We start from the raw sequence: 17,868 nt of genomic DNA, 5'->3' as shown, positions 1-17,868 counted from the left end.
GTCTAATTCCCCAGAAAACTGCTTGCAGTTTTGAAATGAGTTTCTCCAGCTCTGTTGCCACCCCTGCAGGGTTTCAGTGACTTCGAGGCCGCGTGTCAGACAGCTTGGGCGCAGGAGCCGGTTGGGAAGGGACGGTCCCAGAACCTGGGGCCACAAGCACGCAAGGTCTCCAGTCCCCCCCCCCCCCTGGGATCCCAGGTGGATGCCATCGCCATCCCTCACAGGGCGGGGTGGTCGCTAGTCCTACAGTGTGAGCCTGGGAAGACCAGGCATTCCGTCTCTGCGGCATTAGCACCCCGGCCTGTTCGTGGATCTGATTTACATGTAAACAAACCTTCCTGAAAGCCACAAATCAGGGCAGCACAGAAGGAGAAGCTGTGAGGGAGATGGGAAAGGCCAGGAAGAGAGCCGGTCGCCAGCCACGGGGCTCTTGACTGCAGATGCACGGCTGTTCCACCCGAGGTCAGGGGTGAAACCCAGAGCCGGCCGTAGTCCCGTCGCAGTGGCCGACAGCCGGTCTGACCGACGTCCTTCCCTGAACGGGAAGAACTTGTTAACTTCATAGTAATTTAGCAGATCTCTCTTCTTCTCAGAGTGGTGCGGGTCAGCGTCAGGTGTAGCTCGAGGACGGCCCCACACACTTCCGTGGACACTCGGGGCCTAAGTCAATTGATGTTTAAGGAGAAAGAAACAGCACTTGACTTTCTGCGATTTCAGTTATTCGCTGGGCGGGTGTGTTAGTGACGTCTGGCCCGGGGACTCCACCTGGTTCACTTGTGGAGTTTGCAGTCTGGTGGGAGAAGACAAGCCCATTACAGACCCTGTGCTGGTGATCATTTCAGTGCTGTGGGGGGAAACAGAGCAGGTTGAGGAGACAGAGTGCCCTGGTGGATGGGACATGGGTCGCATGGGGAAACGGAGCAGGTTGAGGAGACAGAGCGCCCTGGTGGATGGGACATGGGTCGCATGGGGAAATGGAGCAGGTTGAGGAGACAGAGTGCCCTGGTTGATGGGACATGGGTTGGATGGCGCTGGATGGCACACAAGGCCCGAGTGGGGGGGGGGGAGGAGCTGTCTGAGGACAGAACAGGGGAAACTGCAAGTTCAAAGGCACACAATTAGTTTCGAGTGTATGTAACAAGCTTCAATGATTGTCTTTTTTATTACTTAAAATGGACTTATTTCAAATAAGCAGGACACCAGGAGAGTGACTGCCGTGTGACCTTCCAAACTTCCTCACTTTTCTGCAGTTCGAGTCGAGTGACAGAGACAGAACCGGAGTGGCCGGAGGTTCTTGGCTGAAGTGTGAGAACACACAGAAGTCAGTCCGTCTGTTTGCTCCCTCGCCTCTAGTGATCAGCTCCCCTCCTGCTACAGAAGAGAGATTTTTTTAAAAATCAAAGACAGCCCTGGCCGGGGTAGGTCGGTTGGTTAGAACATCGTCTCCGTGTGCAGAGGTTGCCGGTTCGGTCGGTCAGGACACGTACAGGAGCAGATCGATGTTCCTCTCTCTCTCTCTCTCTCTGATATCAATCAATAAATAAAAATTTTATTTACAAACAATAGAACATGTAAAAATTAGAATGGCTCGGGGGACAGAATAAGGTGTGAGGACAAAGAGTGCCAAGCTGGGCGCGTCTGAAGAATACTGTCAGGACTCTGAGTTAATACACTAAGATCCCGTGAGCACTGGGGAAGCATCTGTTTACCAATCCTGGGTTGGGGGGAAGAGGCCACAGCGGAAGAGGGTTTTTGTCAGAAGCAGGACCTGGAAGGCCCAGAATGGAATGCTGGGGATGGAATGGAAAACCCCTGTGCGTCCCAGAGATGATGGAGATCTGCCCAAGGCCACAGACTGAGGCCCCTGGACAGTGTAAGGTATTTTTCCCCGCCAAGAAGGAAGGAAGGGGCCGTAGCCACAAAGTGTGGAATAGTAAAGGCTTTATTGAGTACCGCGCTACCCAGACGATGTTCTCTGGTCCTGGGGGGCAGGGGTCAGAGCAGTTGCAAGGGGTGACCCGCGTGAGAGATATTTAAAGGGTCCCTAGGGTGGTCGAGCTAATATGAGGTGGTGAAATCTCACTGGCTGACGGACAGTCGCTCTTTTCCCAAGGACCTCTGGGAAGTTTTTCTTGGCGTGCTTGGTTGTGGGCAGTCCTAGCCCAAGTTCCCAGGCCTGAGTCCCCCACATGACCGTCCCCCATTGCCCACCACCCTACAGACAGGGCATGGGTTCCTGCCTTCGCCACGCCTGGTGCCTCACAGAGCAGGGCAGGGTCCTTCTCTGGCTTTCCAGCCGCTGTGGCAGGGAGCCCTGGGCTGGCCGCAGTGCCAGGTGTCCAAGGCCACCACAGCAGAGCAGGCAGTCCTGGCCACCCAGAGGAACAGTGCGAGGTCACAGTGTCCGGCACTCCCTGCCTCCTGACGGTTCCTCGTGTACTGCCTGTGTGTTTCCTCACGGTCCGTCTTCTCTACGGGATGACACGTCCATGGCGTCAGGGGCCTCATCTGTCTCCTCAAGGCTGCAAGCCAGGCCTGGAAGAAGTCATAGCAGGTCCACAGCAGGCGCTCCATGGACAGTGGTTGAGTAAACAAACCAGCTTCCCTTTGATCTCGACTGTTTCAGGATGGCTTCATCTCGTTTCTGATACCCCACGGTTTGGAAATGACGGCTCTCAGTTTCTCCTGGTGTGTGTGCTTCTTGCTCTGCGAACATACACGTGAGAGCTTTCTTTAAGGGACCCCTCCCCACTTTGTAATGCCAGGAAGCCCTCTCCAGTGAGGGGGAGGCTGTTAACATTTATCACACGGTCAAGAGCCCAACAATGATGGTGGGAGGATGAGGAGGAGGTGGATTCAGAAGCCCCTCAGGGTCACCACTCTTGGTGGCCAATTTCACACGGGCCGTGAGAGAGAAGGAGTGGCCAGAATGGAGTCTGAAGGTTCTAGCTGGTCTGAGGAGGCGAGTGCTGGGGCCATTAATGATGTGTCATGGAGTAGGCGGGGGGGGGGGGGGGGTCAGAGGAGAGATGCTGAGGTCCCAGGTTCGAAACCCTGAGGTCGTCAGCTTGAGCATGGGATCATAGACGTGATTCCATGGTCGCTGGTTTGAGCCCAAAGGTCACTGGCTTGAAGCCCAAGGTCGCTGGCCTGAGCAAAGGGTCACTGGTGGCTCGGCTGGAGCCCACAGGCCAAGGCACATATGAGGAGCAATTAATGAACAACTAAAGTGACACAACTACGAATTGATGCTTCTCATCTCTCTTCCTTTCCTGTCTCTCTCTCACTTTCTCACAACAAAACAAACAAAAAACTTGGAGGCTTTGATCTTGAGGTGCATGCAATGCACACAGAGGGAGGTTTCCAATACATACTTGGGGGTTGAGTTTGGAGAAAGGTGACGTTAGAGATGCAGAGGGCAGAGCTGTCTGCACACCTGTGGCAGAGAGAGCCCAGGAAGTCAGTGAGTAAGACCAAGAAGGTGTGACCGGAAACGAGGGAAGATGGGGGAGGTTGCGTTCAAGGAAGGCAGGATGCACAGTGGAAGTCTGCCTCGTTTTCTTCATCTGTAAAATGTTTTTTTTAAAATTTATTAATTAGTACCTTGCTTGTAGAATTGTTGAGATAAACTCATTACCTATAAAATGCTTCTTTAGTTCCGTGCCTGGCACATGATGCAGGCTATGTCATTATGACGAAGTACAGAAGGGGATATTTAAGATGATGTAGAAAAAGGGATGCCGGTTCGGAGTGCAGAGAAAGGAGCCGGCTGAGTGAGAGGACAGAGAGAGAGTGAGCAGGGGACACAGGGACAGAGGGGGGCATTTCAACAAGGGAGGTGGGCGGTCAACAGCATGCACTGGGAAGGCTCCCCAGAGCGGGCCGCTGCGCACCTCTGTCTGGGCTGCGTAGGGCGTCGTGTGCATCCTTAGAAAGGTCAAGCTCAGGAGAACCGATGCAGACTGCCTGGTGCAAGAGAAAATGGAAATGACCTCAGTTCAGAGATAGCGAACTGAACACTTTCACTTCCTCCCACCCCCACACATCACACACATAATAGCGATGGGATTTTTTTTGTTTTGTTTTGTTTATTTGTTTGCATAAATGAAGAAGGAAAAGTGTGAGAGGCGGCAGCAACAAAATTTTAGAAACTGAGAAGCAGAAGGAAGAGACTTGATTTACTTATTAGCACAGTTAAGAGAACCGAAGACCCAGGTCTGGGCAGCCAGCAGCCAGCTGACGGCTCTGCAGAGCCCCAGAGAGGCCCAAGCTTCAGAGGTCTGACGGGTCTCTGGGAGCGGGGTTGAAAGTTAAAATGAAAACAGAGAGTCTGCCCGACCGTGACCACGACTTGCCCAGCCTGCACAGCTGGAATGACTGTCTCCCCCCTAGTGGAGCAGGAGGCTGGGGGTAGAAACGGCAAACAAAGTGACTTTGACCAGGGACACCACAGTCCAACCGAGAGGGTTTCAGGGGCGTCTTCATGCCAAGTGGTGACAGACCTCAGCTCCATTCTCCCACTCTCCTCCTTCCGGGGATGTGACAGCCAAGATGAAATCTGCTAGGAAGGGCAGTGGGGATGTTTTTTATTCCCCTTTGGATAACTGAGTATCCAAACAGAAAAAATAAACCTAAAGATATTGATGGTAGGATGGCTTGTTATAAGATGAATGAACTGTGACATGCATCCTTTTAAACCAATCTATGTGTAGCCCAAAGCCAACTTCCCCTTAGCCAGACTCCAGAAATGCTGACAGCAGCTCAAACAGCACTCCCACCCAAGGGGAAATGAGAGAGAGGAGACTCCTGATGGGCAGACACGACCATGGCGGCCAGTCCTGGTTACAGTGTCTCACCTTTAACGTTTCCACCGGGACCTTGGCGGCCAGGGGCTCTGAAGTTCCGGCTGCATGGGCTTCAAGGTTAATATGCCTCTCACAGCAGCCATTAAAATACTGGAAAATAAATTCATGTTTAATTTTAGAATTAAAAGTACGATAACAGAAAGGAAAACATTAGCTGAAGAGTTGAAAGACAAAGCTGAGAACTCAACTAGAAATGAGAAAAAAAGATAAAGATATAAAAAAATAAACGTGTGGAAATTTAGAAAAACCAGTCCAGATGGTCCGTAATCTACATAGTGGGAGTTCCAAAAGATAGGACAGAGAAACAGAGAAGATGGACGTGTTGAAGAAATAATTTCAGATGACTTCCCACGCCGGAAGGGTTCATTGTGTGTCCAGGAGAAAGCTTGGAGAATCGAGGCATAGCATAGCACCATCCTGCAACACTGTGGCGAGGAGAAGGTTCTGAAAACATCCAGAGAAGGAAAAAGTTGTAGGTGACGTGTTGGAGTATCAACGCAAGAGACGTCCAAACTGGTTAGAGTTTTTATGAGTTGATTTGAGCCAGACTGACAATAACTGCTGGAAAGCAAAAATCTCCACGGAGTGAGAAAATACTCCGGGAAATGGCGGTTTCACCGCTTATTCCACACGCGAGAATCAAAGGGGGAGACATTACGGGGGCCACATGAATCCCACTGGTGAGAGATGACGGAGGCTGGAGGAAGCCAGGTGGGGATATCTCTAGGATGGAATTAAAAGTACTTCTTTTCCACAGGCAGGCAGACCATATTTAACAGTTAACAACTAACATGATGATAATAACAATGAGGGGGTTTGTGGTTCCTGCTCTGGTGGGGTGGTTGTGCCTTGGGGAGGCGGGGGGCGGAAAAGAAGATCACTCTTACATTTCAAAGGCATGTTATCAGGTATGTTATTGTCGATGCAAAAAAAAAAAAAAAAAAGGACAACAGACAGGGCTCTCAATGAAGGTAAGCACGGACATTGGTTAGAGAAAAATCCCGCCCTAGGACAGGGCTACCGGCCACGAATTGCTTTTACTGTAGAAAGTTTTAATTTGAGACCATCCTGTGCGGTCACTTTAGGTCTCCGAGCCTGCGAGGCCTCCCCGGAGGTTGTCAGGTTGAGCATGTGGCCCCTTTCTGGTCCACAGCAGTCAGAATTTATAGCTCCAGACTTTCAGGGGCAGCATCAGAAGTTAGGAGACAAAAGCCGCAACGCCTTCAAGAATTCCCAGGGAAAGTTAGAACCTAGAACTCGAGTCAGCCAAAATATCAGGTGTAAACACTAAATGTTTAAAGTATCAGACGTGCAAAGCTTTAGAAAGTTTATAGACGTGCAAAGGTTTAGAAAGTTTATAACACAAGCAGGCTTTTTAAGGAGAAGTGACTTGATACTCCTTTACAACAGCAGAAAATCTGTCGGCACTGGTTAGAATTGATCATCGAGAAAGAGGTGGAAAGCATGGGATTTAGAGAGTTTCAAGCAACCACTCGGAGAAAGATCAGTAAGACCTCAGAGTGGCTGGAAGGATCTGAGGACCAGGGGCCTCTGAGGTCCGATGTTCTTCCTTCTGAGTTTTGTGCTATTTGATTTTTTTTTTTAAGCCTGTATTACTTTGATTTAAAAAATAATTTGAAAATCAAAAAGGAAGTGAATAGAAGGATGGCAGTAAGATAATGAAGTAAGGAGAATAACAGAGTTAGAGACGGAGGCCGTGGAGGGTGGGACGTTTTCTCTCTGCCGCGGAGGGTCCCTTATACACAAGAAGCTCCCTGTTCCTCCTCTTCCTATGCCTGCGAGAGAGATCATCACACCACGTGAGAGATGAGGAAGCCCAAAGAACCGGCTCAGAGTCCCTTGGCTGGGAACTGGCAGTCACAAGGCTGACCCCCCCACCCAGTCTGCCACGTTCCACCACACAGTTGTGACGGTTGGCAAATGAGAGACAAGAGAGAGGTTTCATTGGGACCTAGAATGAGGAGAAGACAGAGAGTTTTTGATAGAGGAAACACAAAAATATGAATGTGCGTTGGAAGGTAAAGAGTCACCAGAGGCCAGGAATTGAACACACGAGAGAGAGCAGGGAGAACTGACCGGAGTCTTGGAAAGCCGCGGGGTGGGTGGGCGTCCTGTGGCACAGTGGTACGGTGGGCGTCCTGTGGCACAGTGTACGGGCAGGAGTCGGCCCTGGGAAGGGGTGACACTGTGGAGGGAGGGAGGGAGGGGTGGTGAGGTCCTTACTGGGCCGGAACTGAGGGAGGGGGGGGATTGAAGTGGTGACCCTGGTTTCTCCAGAAAGCAGGGGTGTGGGTCCCCTATGAATACGTGAGGACTACGGGAGCCGTGACTCTTTCCCGGGGGCTGCTGGGAGGGAAGTGAGGCCATGCCCAGACCGCCCAGGAAAAGGACGGGGTCACCAGACTTAGCAACCGAAACCCCAGCTCACCTGGCTAAACTTCAGCTGCATGGAAACAACAAGTAACTGCTCTTCGATTTGTTTTGTTTCGGTACATGCCCCCAACATGGCGTGGTGTTTTCTCTGGTGACCCTCAAAGAGACACACCCACGCTGCTTGGAGATCTGAAATTTGGCATGGGGCAAGCTCAGCGTGACTTGGTTGTGAAGCGGTCACCTCGGCACCGTGGGACGCAAGGTAGAGACACTGGGCTTGGCTTCCGGGCAGGAGAGGGGGCTGGGCCAGCAGCCAGGAGACAGCCTGAGGCTGCGAGTCTTCCGGCCTCTCCTGACAGTAATGGGGAGACCTAGGTGAGAACCCCAGACGTGGGGTTGGCAGGGAAGCCACCGCTTTGCCTCCCTGTTTGTCTTGCCTGCGTGGGCAGCTACGTTTTATACCCCACAGGTGTGCACTGGCGATGAGCGTCACTAAGGAATCGTCTAGTCTAGCAGGTGGAAGGCTTGGGTCAACATCAATCAATCGTCCTCACTTACAGAGCTCACTGCCAGAAAAGGGCTGACTTGCCCGGCCTCGCTCCTTGACACGCTTGAGGTTTAACGTGGTGGTTTGGGGCGGCGGTTAAAAATCTGCTGCCTGTCTACAGTAATAGCCCACGTGAACCGAGCCGCTCAGCGTGTCTGGGACTCAGTTTCCTGGTTTGTAAAATTAGGCTAAAAATAGTACTTACCTGGTAGGGTCGTTGTAAGGATTATGTAAGTTAATATGTGTAACACTTAGAATCTGGTATACAACTGCGAAAAGTGCCATCTTACGTTAGATATTACAGATAGATAATGAGAGGTTTTTATAAAAAATCATTATAGTGGGGATGGATAAGTAGGCAGACAACAGAGGGGTTTTAGTGCACTGAAAATACTCAGTATGATACCATAACGATGGGTATATGTCATCACATCTTTGTCCAAATCCGCAGAATGCACACCACCAGGAGTGAACCCCAAGGTAAGCCGTGGACTTCGGGCAGAATGATGTAACAGCGCGGTTCAGCAGCAGCAGTGAATCTGCCAGGTCTCCGCTGAGTGACGTTGACGGTGGGGGGGGGGGGGCGAGGTACGTTGGGGACAGAGGGAATATGAGCGGTCTCTGTACTGTCCACTCAATTTTGCTGTGAACCTAAAGCTTAAAAAAAGAAAAGAAAGAAAAGAAGGTCTTAAAAATAAAAATAAAAAGTAGTGAAAGTAAAAATAACATTTCGGAAAACATTTCAGCCAAAATAAAATGCTTCAGGGTGGGGAAAAAAAAGGACTTGCATTCTATGCTTCTGTTGCAAGTTATGCATGCAAGATTTTTAGACTGGGTGGTCAGGAAAGACACTCATTAGCACATGCTGGTGTGCATTTTGCAGTCAAATGCTCTACCCCCATGGTGTGCATTTTGTACAACTCTATAGTCAAGACACTGAGATACATTTAAAACATCCAAGCTAGAGGTCTGCTTCCCCTTCTGTTCCTTCGCTGCTGATTGACTGAAGGCTCCTGCCACCCGGGAGCCACGGCCTCCCCAGTGTGAAGTTTTGGACCCCAGCCCTGCCTCTCACTTAGCTGGGATTCAAGCTCTCTGAGTGACATTTCCCTTGGTTAAATGACCAAGGCTGCATTCTTCACAGAGCAGGAGTGTTAAAGTCAGATAACCTAGCACGCCCCGTACAGGCTGGGTGTGCAGTGTGCCCTCGTTTCTTTCCCTCTGAAGCACTCACAAATCGGTGGGTGGGGTGGCTTTTCGCAAGTCCCCAGGTTGTGTGGTTGTGCTGGGCGGTGGGCTCGTGGCATCTCCCCTTTTCAATGAAATGAGTCCTCTCACCCAACCCCAGCCCATCTCAGAGCCGGGGGCACCTGGGCTTTGCTTCCAGCCCTCTGCCCTGTACTGTTGTTGTGGAATGCGCCCTGAGTGCTGGGTGTCTGGTGAAGGCTTTCAGACAGCTGTGGAGTAACTGACACGACTCTTTTCTTTTGCAAACTCAGAAGATCCCATAAGCCAGGGGGTCTGTTGTTTACTGGGGCAGCCTCTCTCTGAGTCATTCAGGTACAGGGTGTGTCTGTCATTGAAACTGCGCAACTGAAGTTTTGCTGTTCACATCTGCAGGGATGGGAAGCCAGTGTCACCAGACATGGGTGGGCCTGTCTTTGCAGCAGTAGGGCAAGTCAGAGTGCCCTGAGCTTGTCACATGGCGGGAGCTGACCAGGGCCACCTCGCAGTCTCAGGTTCAGGAGTGGTGTCTAAGCGCCAGGAAAGAGTGGGCTGGTTGCGAACCTTGCAGTTTGGGGGCACCTCCGGAGCAGAAGGGAGGGGAGGGCGCAGGGCCCCTGTCGGGGCTGCACCCGGTGGCGCCCCCCCTGGGAACGTCCGGAACTGACCAAGCTTTAGGAAATGTCTCAGGCTGGGGCAGCCTTGCAACTCCTCAAAGGCCTCTTACCACCGGCCAGAATCTGGGGCACACTGCCTGCCCTGGCGCCCCGCCGAGGGAGGGGCGCCCCTAAACAGCACCTAGCCCCACGCCTGTCCATTTCACCGCGCGCCGGGGAACGCCACCCTCTGCCCCCCAGACCGCGAGTTTAAGGCAGCGGCGGAATGGGGGTGGGGGTGGGGGTGGAGTTGGGGAGGAGTGGAGGAGACCCCCCCCCCCGGCGTCCTCCCTCCCTGGGCCCTCGCCGCCCCATGCCTGTCGCAGCCCCTTCTCAGCCTGTCCCCTCGGAGCGCAGCCGGCCCTGCTTCCCCCACCTCCGCGGTGGCGGCCGGGGGGTCGGGGGGGGGGCGCCTGACCAGTCTCGGACCCCGACCCACCAAAGGCGACCCGGGCAGAGACCAGAGTGTGCGCTGCGTCATGGCCGGCGGCCCCCTGCTCCCTAGGACTTTTCGGGAGCCAAGTTCCCGTGGGCGCTCCACCTCCTCTCCTTCCCCTGGCGCGGGAGAGTGGTCCCCAGCGCCGCGGCAGACTGCGGGGCGGGGCGCGAGCTATAATTAGAGTCCAGGGGGCACCCGGCTCCGCCCCTTCTGTTTTTTTTCTGTTGCCCCGGGTGGAGGAGGGGTTCTTCAATTTGCTTCTGCCCCAGATCTTTCCTGGACGGTGAGTCTCCGCAGCCGAGATCAGCTCCCCCTTCCCCCGCCCCCTCCCAGCTGTGGGTGGAGGGCGTGGGAGATCGAGGCACTGAGCTCTCTCCGCCTCTTCCTAAGGAAGCCACCCAGCGTCAGCGGGCGCTCGGTGACTTCAGCTGGCAGGCCGGCGCGCGCCGCGGCGAACGGGCTGGCCAATGGAGTGTGCGGCAGCGGAGGGAGGGGACCCCGACTCCGCAAGTTTAGAGCGTGACGCTGTCAGGACCTGGCAGCAGCAAGATGACGGGCGCGCAGTGCGGACCCAGCGCTCCTCGGACGCCACTGGGTACCGCCTGAGCGAGGTAGGAGCGCGGGCTGGGGCCGGGGGCGCCGTGTGGCCGCAGGGCTTCGGCGACCCAGGCGCGCTGGCAGGCTGGAACGAAGCCAAACAAAAAACTTTTCAACCAGCCCTCTCTGGGCGCTGAAAACATGCAACTCCGGGCAGCTAAGGAGCCCAACCCGGCCGGGTCGCTCGTGGGCACTTAGGATTTATGAAGTTTGGAAAAGGGTCAAGTCCCAACTGTAGAGCCGACCAGGGATGGCCGGTCGTGGAAGCCGCGGTTGGTCGGTGGGAGGGCGGGGAGGGAAGGCACTATTTTTGGAAATCCTATAGACAAAGAATATTGGGGGTGGGGGATTAAGGGCTTAAACTTGCACTGCGGAGTGGAGGGTCTGGGCGCCAGCAGCCCCGGGGAGGGTGGGAGCGCCCTCGCTTCAATCACTCCACTGTTATCACATCGCTGCGTGAACTTGCAACTCTTCAACTACCTACTAGCCGACTTCTGCTAAGCAGGGCCACCTTGCGTTTTCTGCACACTCTCTAGATCTCTGAGGAGCGGGCAGCCGCGGGGGCAGGGCGGTAATGGAGCAGCTGCGTTAGCTTAGCAATGCGCCTAGCGCTCTTGCATGTTTCCGTAGAGCGGTTTTGCACCCCGCGTTAGGAATGCAGGGGCATCAGGCAGTGTTATCAGGGGTGTAACTTCTCTGTGTGTGTGAGCTCTATTGACACGAACTAAAAAAACTCCTCCTTATGCAATCAAGGAGCATAGGAAACTTCTGGGGTTTATCGCAGCCACTCTCAAATGGTTTCCACAGGACACCTTTCGATGGTCTTGCATTGGCCTTGGAGGAGGAAAAGAAGAAGAAAGGAAAGGCAGTTTCTTGACAGAGGCGCTCAGTTTTCCTGTTTATTGCCAGGCCAGAGCGGGCTCGGGGCTGGGACCCTAAACACACCTGCTCACGGAGTTATTAATAGAGCCCCCAGATGACTTACACTCTCAAATGACTTTCTTGCCAATATAATTTCCTGCATGGCAATTAGGAGGTGGTGCTGGCCTCTTTCAGCGGGGTGGTGGCAGGGTGGAGAGCTGTGCATCTCCGCAGTCACTGTGGCTGGTGGGTCCCCTCCGAGGAGCCTGCCACCTGGTGACTGCTCCTGAGAGCCTGCCGGGAGCCGGGAGGGGTTCGTGGAGAGCGGAGGATGTGAGGGTGGGAGCCGCGTTCCACGAGGCTTTTCCCATCTGCATCCGAGTGGACGTGACCGTAAGGGAGGGTGTTTGCTCTGAGTTGGGAGTTTTCAGTTGGGCAAGTTTTTTTATTTTATTTTTGCTTTTTCTCCCTCTCTTTCTTCCTTAAAAAAGTTTTTTTTTGTTTTTTTTGTTTTTGTTTTTGTTTTTTTTAGCAAGAGATGAGAACTTTGTTTTTTTAAATCCCTCTCTTTGCGCTCTCGCCAAGTTTCCTTAGAACTGACCACTCGAACTGGAGCAATGCCCGAGCTAGAATGAATTGTGCTGGGGTGCCGTGGCTCCTCCCTGACTCTCTCTGTGACTCGTTTAAGGCTTGCGGTGTGCGAGGCCGTCTCCAGCCGGGACGCGGGCGAAGCCTGGATCAGTCACCCTGAAGCCCCCGCCGCCTCCGCGCAGCCGGCGACGCGCGCTCTGCCTCGCCCTCTAGCGTCCGCTGGGGACGCTACAGCCCGGCTCCCGGGGACGGGACGAGGACGCCGCCAGCACCATGGGCTCCACCAGCATCCCGCACCCCCGGGGCGCCCCCAGCTCCGTCTCAGACCTCCGCAACTACGACATCATCATCAAGCATTACAACTACACGGGAAAGCTGAACCTGGGCGCAGACAAGGAGCACGGCCTTAAAGTGACCTCCGTGGTCTTCATCCTCATCTGCTGCTTCATCATCCTGGAGAACATCTTCGTCCTGCTGACCATCTGGAAAACCAAGAAGTTCCACCGGCCCATGTACTATTTCATCGGCAACCTGGCCCTGTCGGATCTGCTGGCGGGCGTGGCCTACATCGTGAACCTGCTCCTCTCGGGGCCCCACACCTACAAGCTCACGCCGGCGCAGTGGTTCCTGCGGGAGGGCAGCATGTTCGTGGCGCTGTCGGCGTCGGTGTTCAGCCTCCTGGCCATCGCCATCGAGCGCTACATCACCATGCTGAAGATGAAGCTGCACAACGAGAGCAACAGCTCGCGCTCCTTCCTGCTCATCAGCGCCTGCTGGGTCATCTCGCTGGTGCTGGGCGGCCTGCCGGTCATGGGCTGGAACTGCGTGCGCGCGCTGCCGGCCTGCTCCACCGTGCTGCCGCTCTACCACAAGCACTATATCCTCTTCTGCACCACCGTCTTCACCGTGCTGCTGCTCTCCATCGTCATCCTCTACTGCCGGATCTACGCCCTGGTCCGGACGCGCAGCCGCCGCCTGACCTTCCGCAAGAACGCGTCCAAGGCCAGCCGCAGCTCCGAGAAGTCGCTGGCGCTGCTCAAGACGGTCATCATCGTCCTGAGCGTCTTCATCGCCTGCTGGGCGCCGCTCTTCATCCTGCTGCTGCTGGACGTGGGCTGCCGGGTGAAGACCTGCCACATCCTCTACAAGGCCGAGTACTTCCTGGTGCTGGCGGTGCTCAACTCCGCCACCAACCCCATCATTTACACGCTGACCAACAAGGAGATGCGCCGGGCCTTCATCCGGATCATGTCCTGCTGCAAGTGCCCCCGCGCGGACGCCGCCGGCAAGTTCAAGCGGCCCATCATTGCCGGCGTGGAGTTCAGCCGCAGTAAGTCAGACAACTCCTCTCACCCCCAGAAGGACGACGGGGACAACCCAGAGACCATAATGTCCTCTGGGAACGTCAACTCTTCCTCCTAAGACTGGAAGCTGCCGCCCCATGGGGAGCATTCTTGCCCGGTCACCCACCATCCCAGTGTTTGGAAAAAAACCTCTGTGCCCCCGTCGCTGCCAGGGAGGAGCTGGGGGCACCATTGGGCAGACGGGTAGGGACAGTAAAGAGTGCCCGGTGGTGCCGGGCGGGGTCCTCGGGTACAGTTGGTCCCGTGAACAATGTCCTGGGAAGGGTGGAGAGCAGGCCGTGGGGCCTGGAGTCTGTTTCCTCCCCACCCCCAAGCTTTGATCTTGCACTGAGCCAAAGGTCTAGCATTGTCAAGCTCCTGATGAGTTCGTTGGCCATTTGAAGACCAAGGTCCCCTTGTGGAAGTGTGTCTGTGTGGAGCTCTGAAGAGAAGATGCTTTCTCTCACGTTAGTTTCCAACCTTGTGAGTGTGGACAATTCTGCTCCTCTGGGGAGGCTCCAGATCCCACCCTCCCTTCCCTTTCACTCCCCCCCCAAAGCCCTCTGACTCTATTCTAACTACCTAGCCAGTGTCCGGGCTGGGGGGTGGCACGGCCCACCTCTCCACCCTCTGTGGCCAGTAGGCTGTGTCCAGAGTAGAGCGAGGAGCTGGAGGCGGTTTGGACGTGTAAGGCAGTGCCATTGCTAAGGCCAAAGTTTCCACGTAAACTGGATCCACGTTTTGGAATTTGGTTGTAGTCATGTTGATTTTTTTTCCTTCTGTACAATGGATTGTGTTACAGTATCCTGCGGAGGGAAGCTCAGCTTATCTAAGTGGCATCAGGCAGGACCCTCAGTGTCCTGGGTGGAGCAAAGGGACAAAACACAGTGGGGATCCACTGGGGGATGTGTCAGCCCAGAGGATTTCCTGACGAATTTGTCGAACGAATCCAACATCTGTCTTTGGCACTTTTGTTGATGTTTATTTCAGAGTATTATGTGAATCATTTCAACCAAGAGGCGGCTGTATTTTGTGTTGAAAGTACTTTTCCTGATGTTTGAATGTATTTGTTTCAACCTTTTATTGGATTTTTCTAACCTGTGTTAACATCATTGAATGTGTTTTTTTAAGAAAGTGTCACTCTCTTGTGCCCTTAAAGCATTACTTTAACCGGTAAGGAACACCTGAAGTTTTTCATTAAATAGTTCATTGAGCGAGCATGTGTATAAATGTTACAAAGAGTTAAAAATGTATTGCTGTCTCTTTAGAATGGTTTTCAGTGCAATTAAACCAAGAAATGTCTTTTTTTAAAAAAAAATAGTATTTAATAGGTTTCTGACTTTTGTGGATCATTTTGCACATAGCTTTATCAATTTTTAAACATTAATAAACTGATTTTTTTAAAGATTACTTTGTGAAGAGATTTTAAAAATAATTATGAAGATCTTCTAATTGACTCTGTGGCTCTTTAGAATCAAAGTCAAGGGCAAATGTCTGCTATTGTTTAAAGGTTTACCTTAACAAATTAGGGTATAAGAAAAAAAAATGTGGTTTGTTTAGAAACCACTCTGTCTTTTTCAGGAAGAGAAACTTCAATATGTTAACACCGAAGAGTAGTAAAGAATGAGATGAAAAACCACCGACCTACATACCACATGGCGAGGAAATGTAATTGAGTTTTAAATGGCGCCCAGGCCAAACAACAGGAAGGCCAACAGTTCTGTCCTGAGGCATGGGCTTTTAAAGAAATCATGCGGGAACAGAGAGTGGTTGTAGACATTTAAATGATGAAACTCGAGATGGTCGGTTCACACCCATCCACAGAAGACTTACCTTCTTGGCTCTCTGCCAGCGTGCAGAAAGGAGGCGGGGCTGCGGGTGTGAGCGCTAACATGGAATCACGGGAGGTTGCAGGGCCTTGGTTTCTCCCGGTCTGCACGGAACGGTGTGGTGTCGAGGCGTGGCACACAGGCTGCGGCGCGTGCGCCTTGGATCTGAAAACGTGCAGCGCGTAGCTTCTGAAAGCTCTCACGTCCCGCCATTCATTTCTCCAACTCTGGAGTGAGAGCAAGGGTACCTGGACGAGCAAACCAGAATTCCTGTCGCAGCGGGGGTTACGTGGCGGTCGGGCGGGGTGGCGAGCTCTCCCGGGGGGCTATTGTTTCTCTGAGAACGCGCGCTCTCGCGTGTGTGTCACTGGGTATGCACAGGACGCAGTTGGAGCCCGGAGATAAACCGCGCCTAAGAGAGTCCATGTCATTTCTGGGCAAGGTTAACTGTGGGAAACAGAAGCGTGTTGGCGAAGGAAGCCTGAGGTCACAACCCCCCGTTTCCTGGAGGAAATGCCAAAAGTGCTCCCAAGACAAAAGACTGGAAACGCTGGAAGGCCTGTCCATCCGTCGGCTGCGGCGGAAGGAGTGAGTTCATGCTCCGCTCACTTCCTAGGGCCTGCGTCGCAGAGTCAGGCGCCCAGAACGGAAGAGCCAGCCTGCTTGGTGTTTGTGGGGAAGGTCACGCCGCCCTACTCCCGGCTAGCCTCTATCAGCGGTGACTCACGGGACCCGGGAAGCTGAGGCAGGACAGCTGGCCCGGGTGGGGAACCGGGGGGCTGGGGGGCGGGACAGGGGGGACAACCTCCCCCGCCCTCCTGTGAGCTCACTGCCCAGCGATCATGCGTGCTTCATCCCTGGGGACTCCCAACAGTGCATCCCCTTCCCAGGAGGCTGGGCGGCGTGACTGTGGGCCTTCTGGGCACCCGAGTGGCCGCCCCGGGGTTCCGGGCAAGGAGCAGCAGCTGCGGCAAAGGAACCCTTGGCTGTGCCAACATGAATATCTGGTTTCACTTCAGTGTATCCTGAAAATTGAGGATGGGAAGGAAAAAAGAGGGAAAAAACCTAACTGAACCTCCGTAGCTATATGTTTATACTAAAATAAGCATCCTTCAAGTTGTGATTAAAACATGTTGAGTTTCTCCGGAGGACTAAAACAGACAAACTGAAACAACAGCTGACATTCTTTTTCTATTTAACTTGTCAAACTTCTTGGCATATTATTAACAATATTCTCTTATATCCCCTTTAATTTGGATAAATCTGTAGTAATGCCCCTCATTTCATTCTATTTTGTAAATACTTTATTGGGGTGAGGCTGGTTAGCATAATTATCAGGTTTCAGGTGCACAGTGCTACAACACATCTCTGTACACTGGATGGTCTGGTCACCACCACCACCTTTGGTCAAGTTTTCTTCCATACTTGACATGTTCTTATTGGCTCATAAATATTCAGTGGAGTCACAAAATGATATCAAATAATACTTGATTCCCACAACATGAAGTCTGATTACAACTTCTCAGAACATCCAAACAAAAAAAATTTTTCCTGTTCTCTCACCTCAGAAGTAGGAAAAACAATTACTTTAATAAACGTTGATCCATTATTATCAGAGATTCAAAAATTTTATCGTCATAAGAGTTTTGCAGTCGTGCTGATGATAAAGATATAGATACTGGATTCTATTTTAGTAATATCAGCACTTTGGTGGTGATTTATGGTATCTTCAGATCTCCCCCTAATATGAAAAGTTCTGATAAAGATTTTTAACTTCACTCTTTTTCTCTTTTCAGATTGGATTAACTCCCCAGGGCGTGTGTTAAGGATGTGCCCAGGGCTATGCTCTTGTTGTACTTCTAGCCCAGCCTGTACTTCTGGGATGGTTTGGTTCCTCACGCCCCCTGTCAGCACGCCGCTGGGACCCCTCACGCTTTTCTAGGCCACTGCCAGTGTAGCTCTGGGAGCTGCTACTCTGAAACAGCGACTTTAGAAAGATGGTGGGCTGATTCGGGAAAGCCGACACAGTGAGGCCTGGATGTTTAAGAAAATCTCAGTATTAGCAAGCCCACCTTCAACCGAGGAGCAAGGGATAATACGCGAGGGACACACAGATATGCTAGCTATGAAACGAAGGTTTGAGCTCGTCGTCACTGGCTTGAAAATGAGCCTCTAACTAGAAAGCATTATTATTTAAAAAAATTTTTTTTTTATTGATTGATCTTAGAGAGAGAGAAAGGGGGCTGAGGAATGGGAAGAACCAACTTATAGTACACGCCTTAACCAGGCAAACCCGGGGTTTCGAACCGTCGACCTCAGCATTCCAGGTCGATGCTTTGTCCACTGCGCCACCACACGCCAGGCTGGGAGGCATTTTTTACTCACAGTACTTGCAATAATGAGTTTCTGTCATCTCTGTGTGATGCTGAAAGTTGTTGTTTTTTTAGTTACTCTTTTAAAATATTTTTTCCACACTCAGCTGTAATGATGTTTGCTGACATCACCTAACTGACTAGATCAAA

At 52.6% G+C, this 17,868-nt stretch overlaps 1 protein-coding gene and 1 long non-coding RNA gene across 2 annotated transcripts; one reads left to right on the top strand and one right to left on the bottom strand.

The window, feature by feature from the left end:
* Nucleotides 1-3,893: 3,893 nt before the first annotated feature.
* LOC136315297 (uncharacterized) lies at nt 3,894-10,397 on the bottom strand. The gene is made up of 7 exons (XR_010727471.1): nt 10,126-10,397; nt 8,213-8,463; nt 7,315-7,448; nt 6,963-7,071; nt 4,857-4,955; nt 4,503-4,561; nt 3,894-3,966 (listed from the first exon to the last, which is right to left on the bottom strand). It is a non-coding gene; the product is annotated as an uncharacterized lncRNA (long non-coding RNA).
* A 182-nt stretch (nt 10,398-10,579) lies between these two features.
* Nucleotides 10,580-14,924, top strand: S1PR1 (sphingosine-1-phosphate receptor 1). The gene is made up of 2 exons (XM_066246775.1): nt 10,580-10,736; nt 12,272-14,924. The coding sequence occupies exon 2, from the start codon at nt 12,448-12,450 to the stop codon at nt 13,594-13,596; it is 1,149 nt and encodes a 382-aa protein (XP_066102872.1). The 5' UTR covers nt 10,580-10,736; nt 12,272-12,447; the 3' UTR covers nt 13,597-14,924.
* The last annotated feature ends 2,944 nt before the right edge of the window (nt 14,925-17,868 follow it).

This window comes from Saccopteryx bilineata, chromosome 11 (genome assembly GCF_036850765.1).
Source record: "Saccopteryx bilineata isolate mSacBil1 chromosome 11, mSacBil1_pri_phased_curated, whole genome shotgun sequence".
Taxonomy (NCBI): domain Eukaryota; kingdom Metazoa; phylum Chordata; class Mammalia; order Chiroptera; family Emballonuridae; genus Saccopteryx; species Saccopteryx bilineata.
The sequence above is the reverse complement of the archived record's forward strand: the minus strand, read 5'-3'. Positions and strand labels throughout refer to the sequence as shown.

Bases quoted from the DNA above. Each gene is read 5' to 3' on its own strand.
- S1PR1 (XM_066246775.1), top strand. From the start codon at position 12,448: ATGGGCTCCACCAGCATCCCGCACCCCCGGGGCGCCCCCAGCTCCGTC.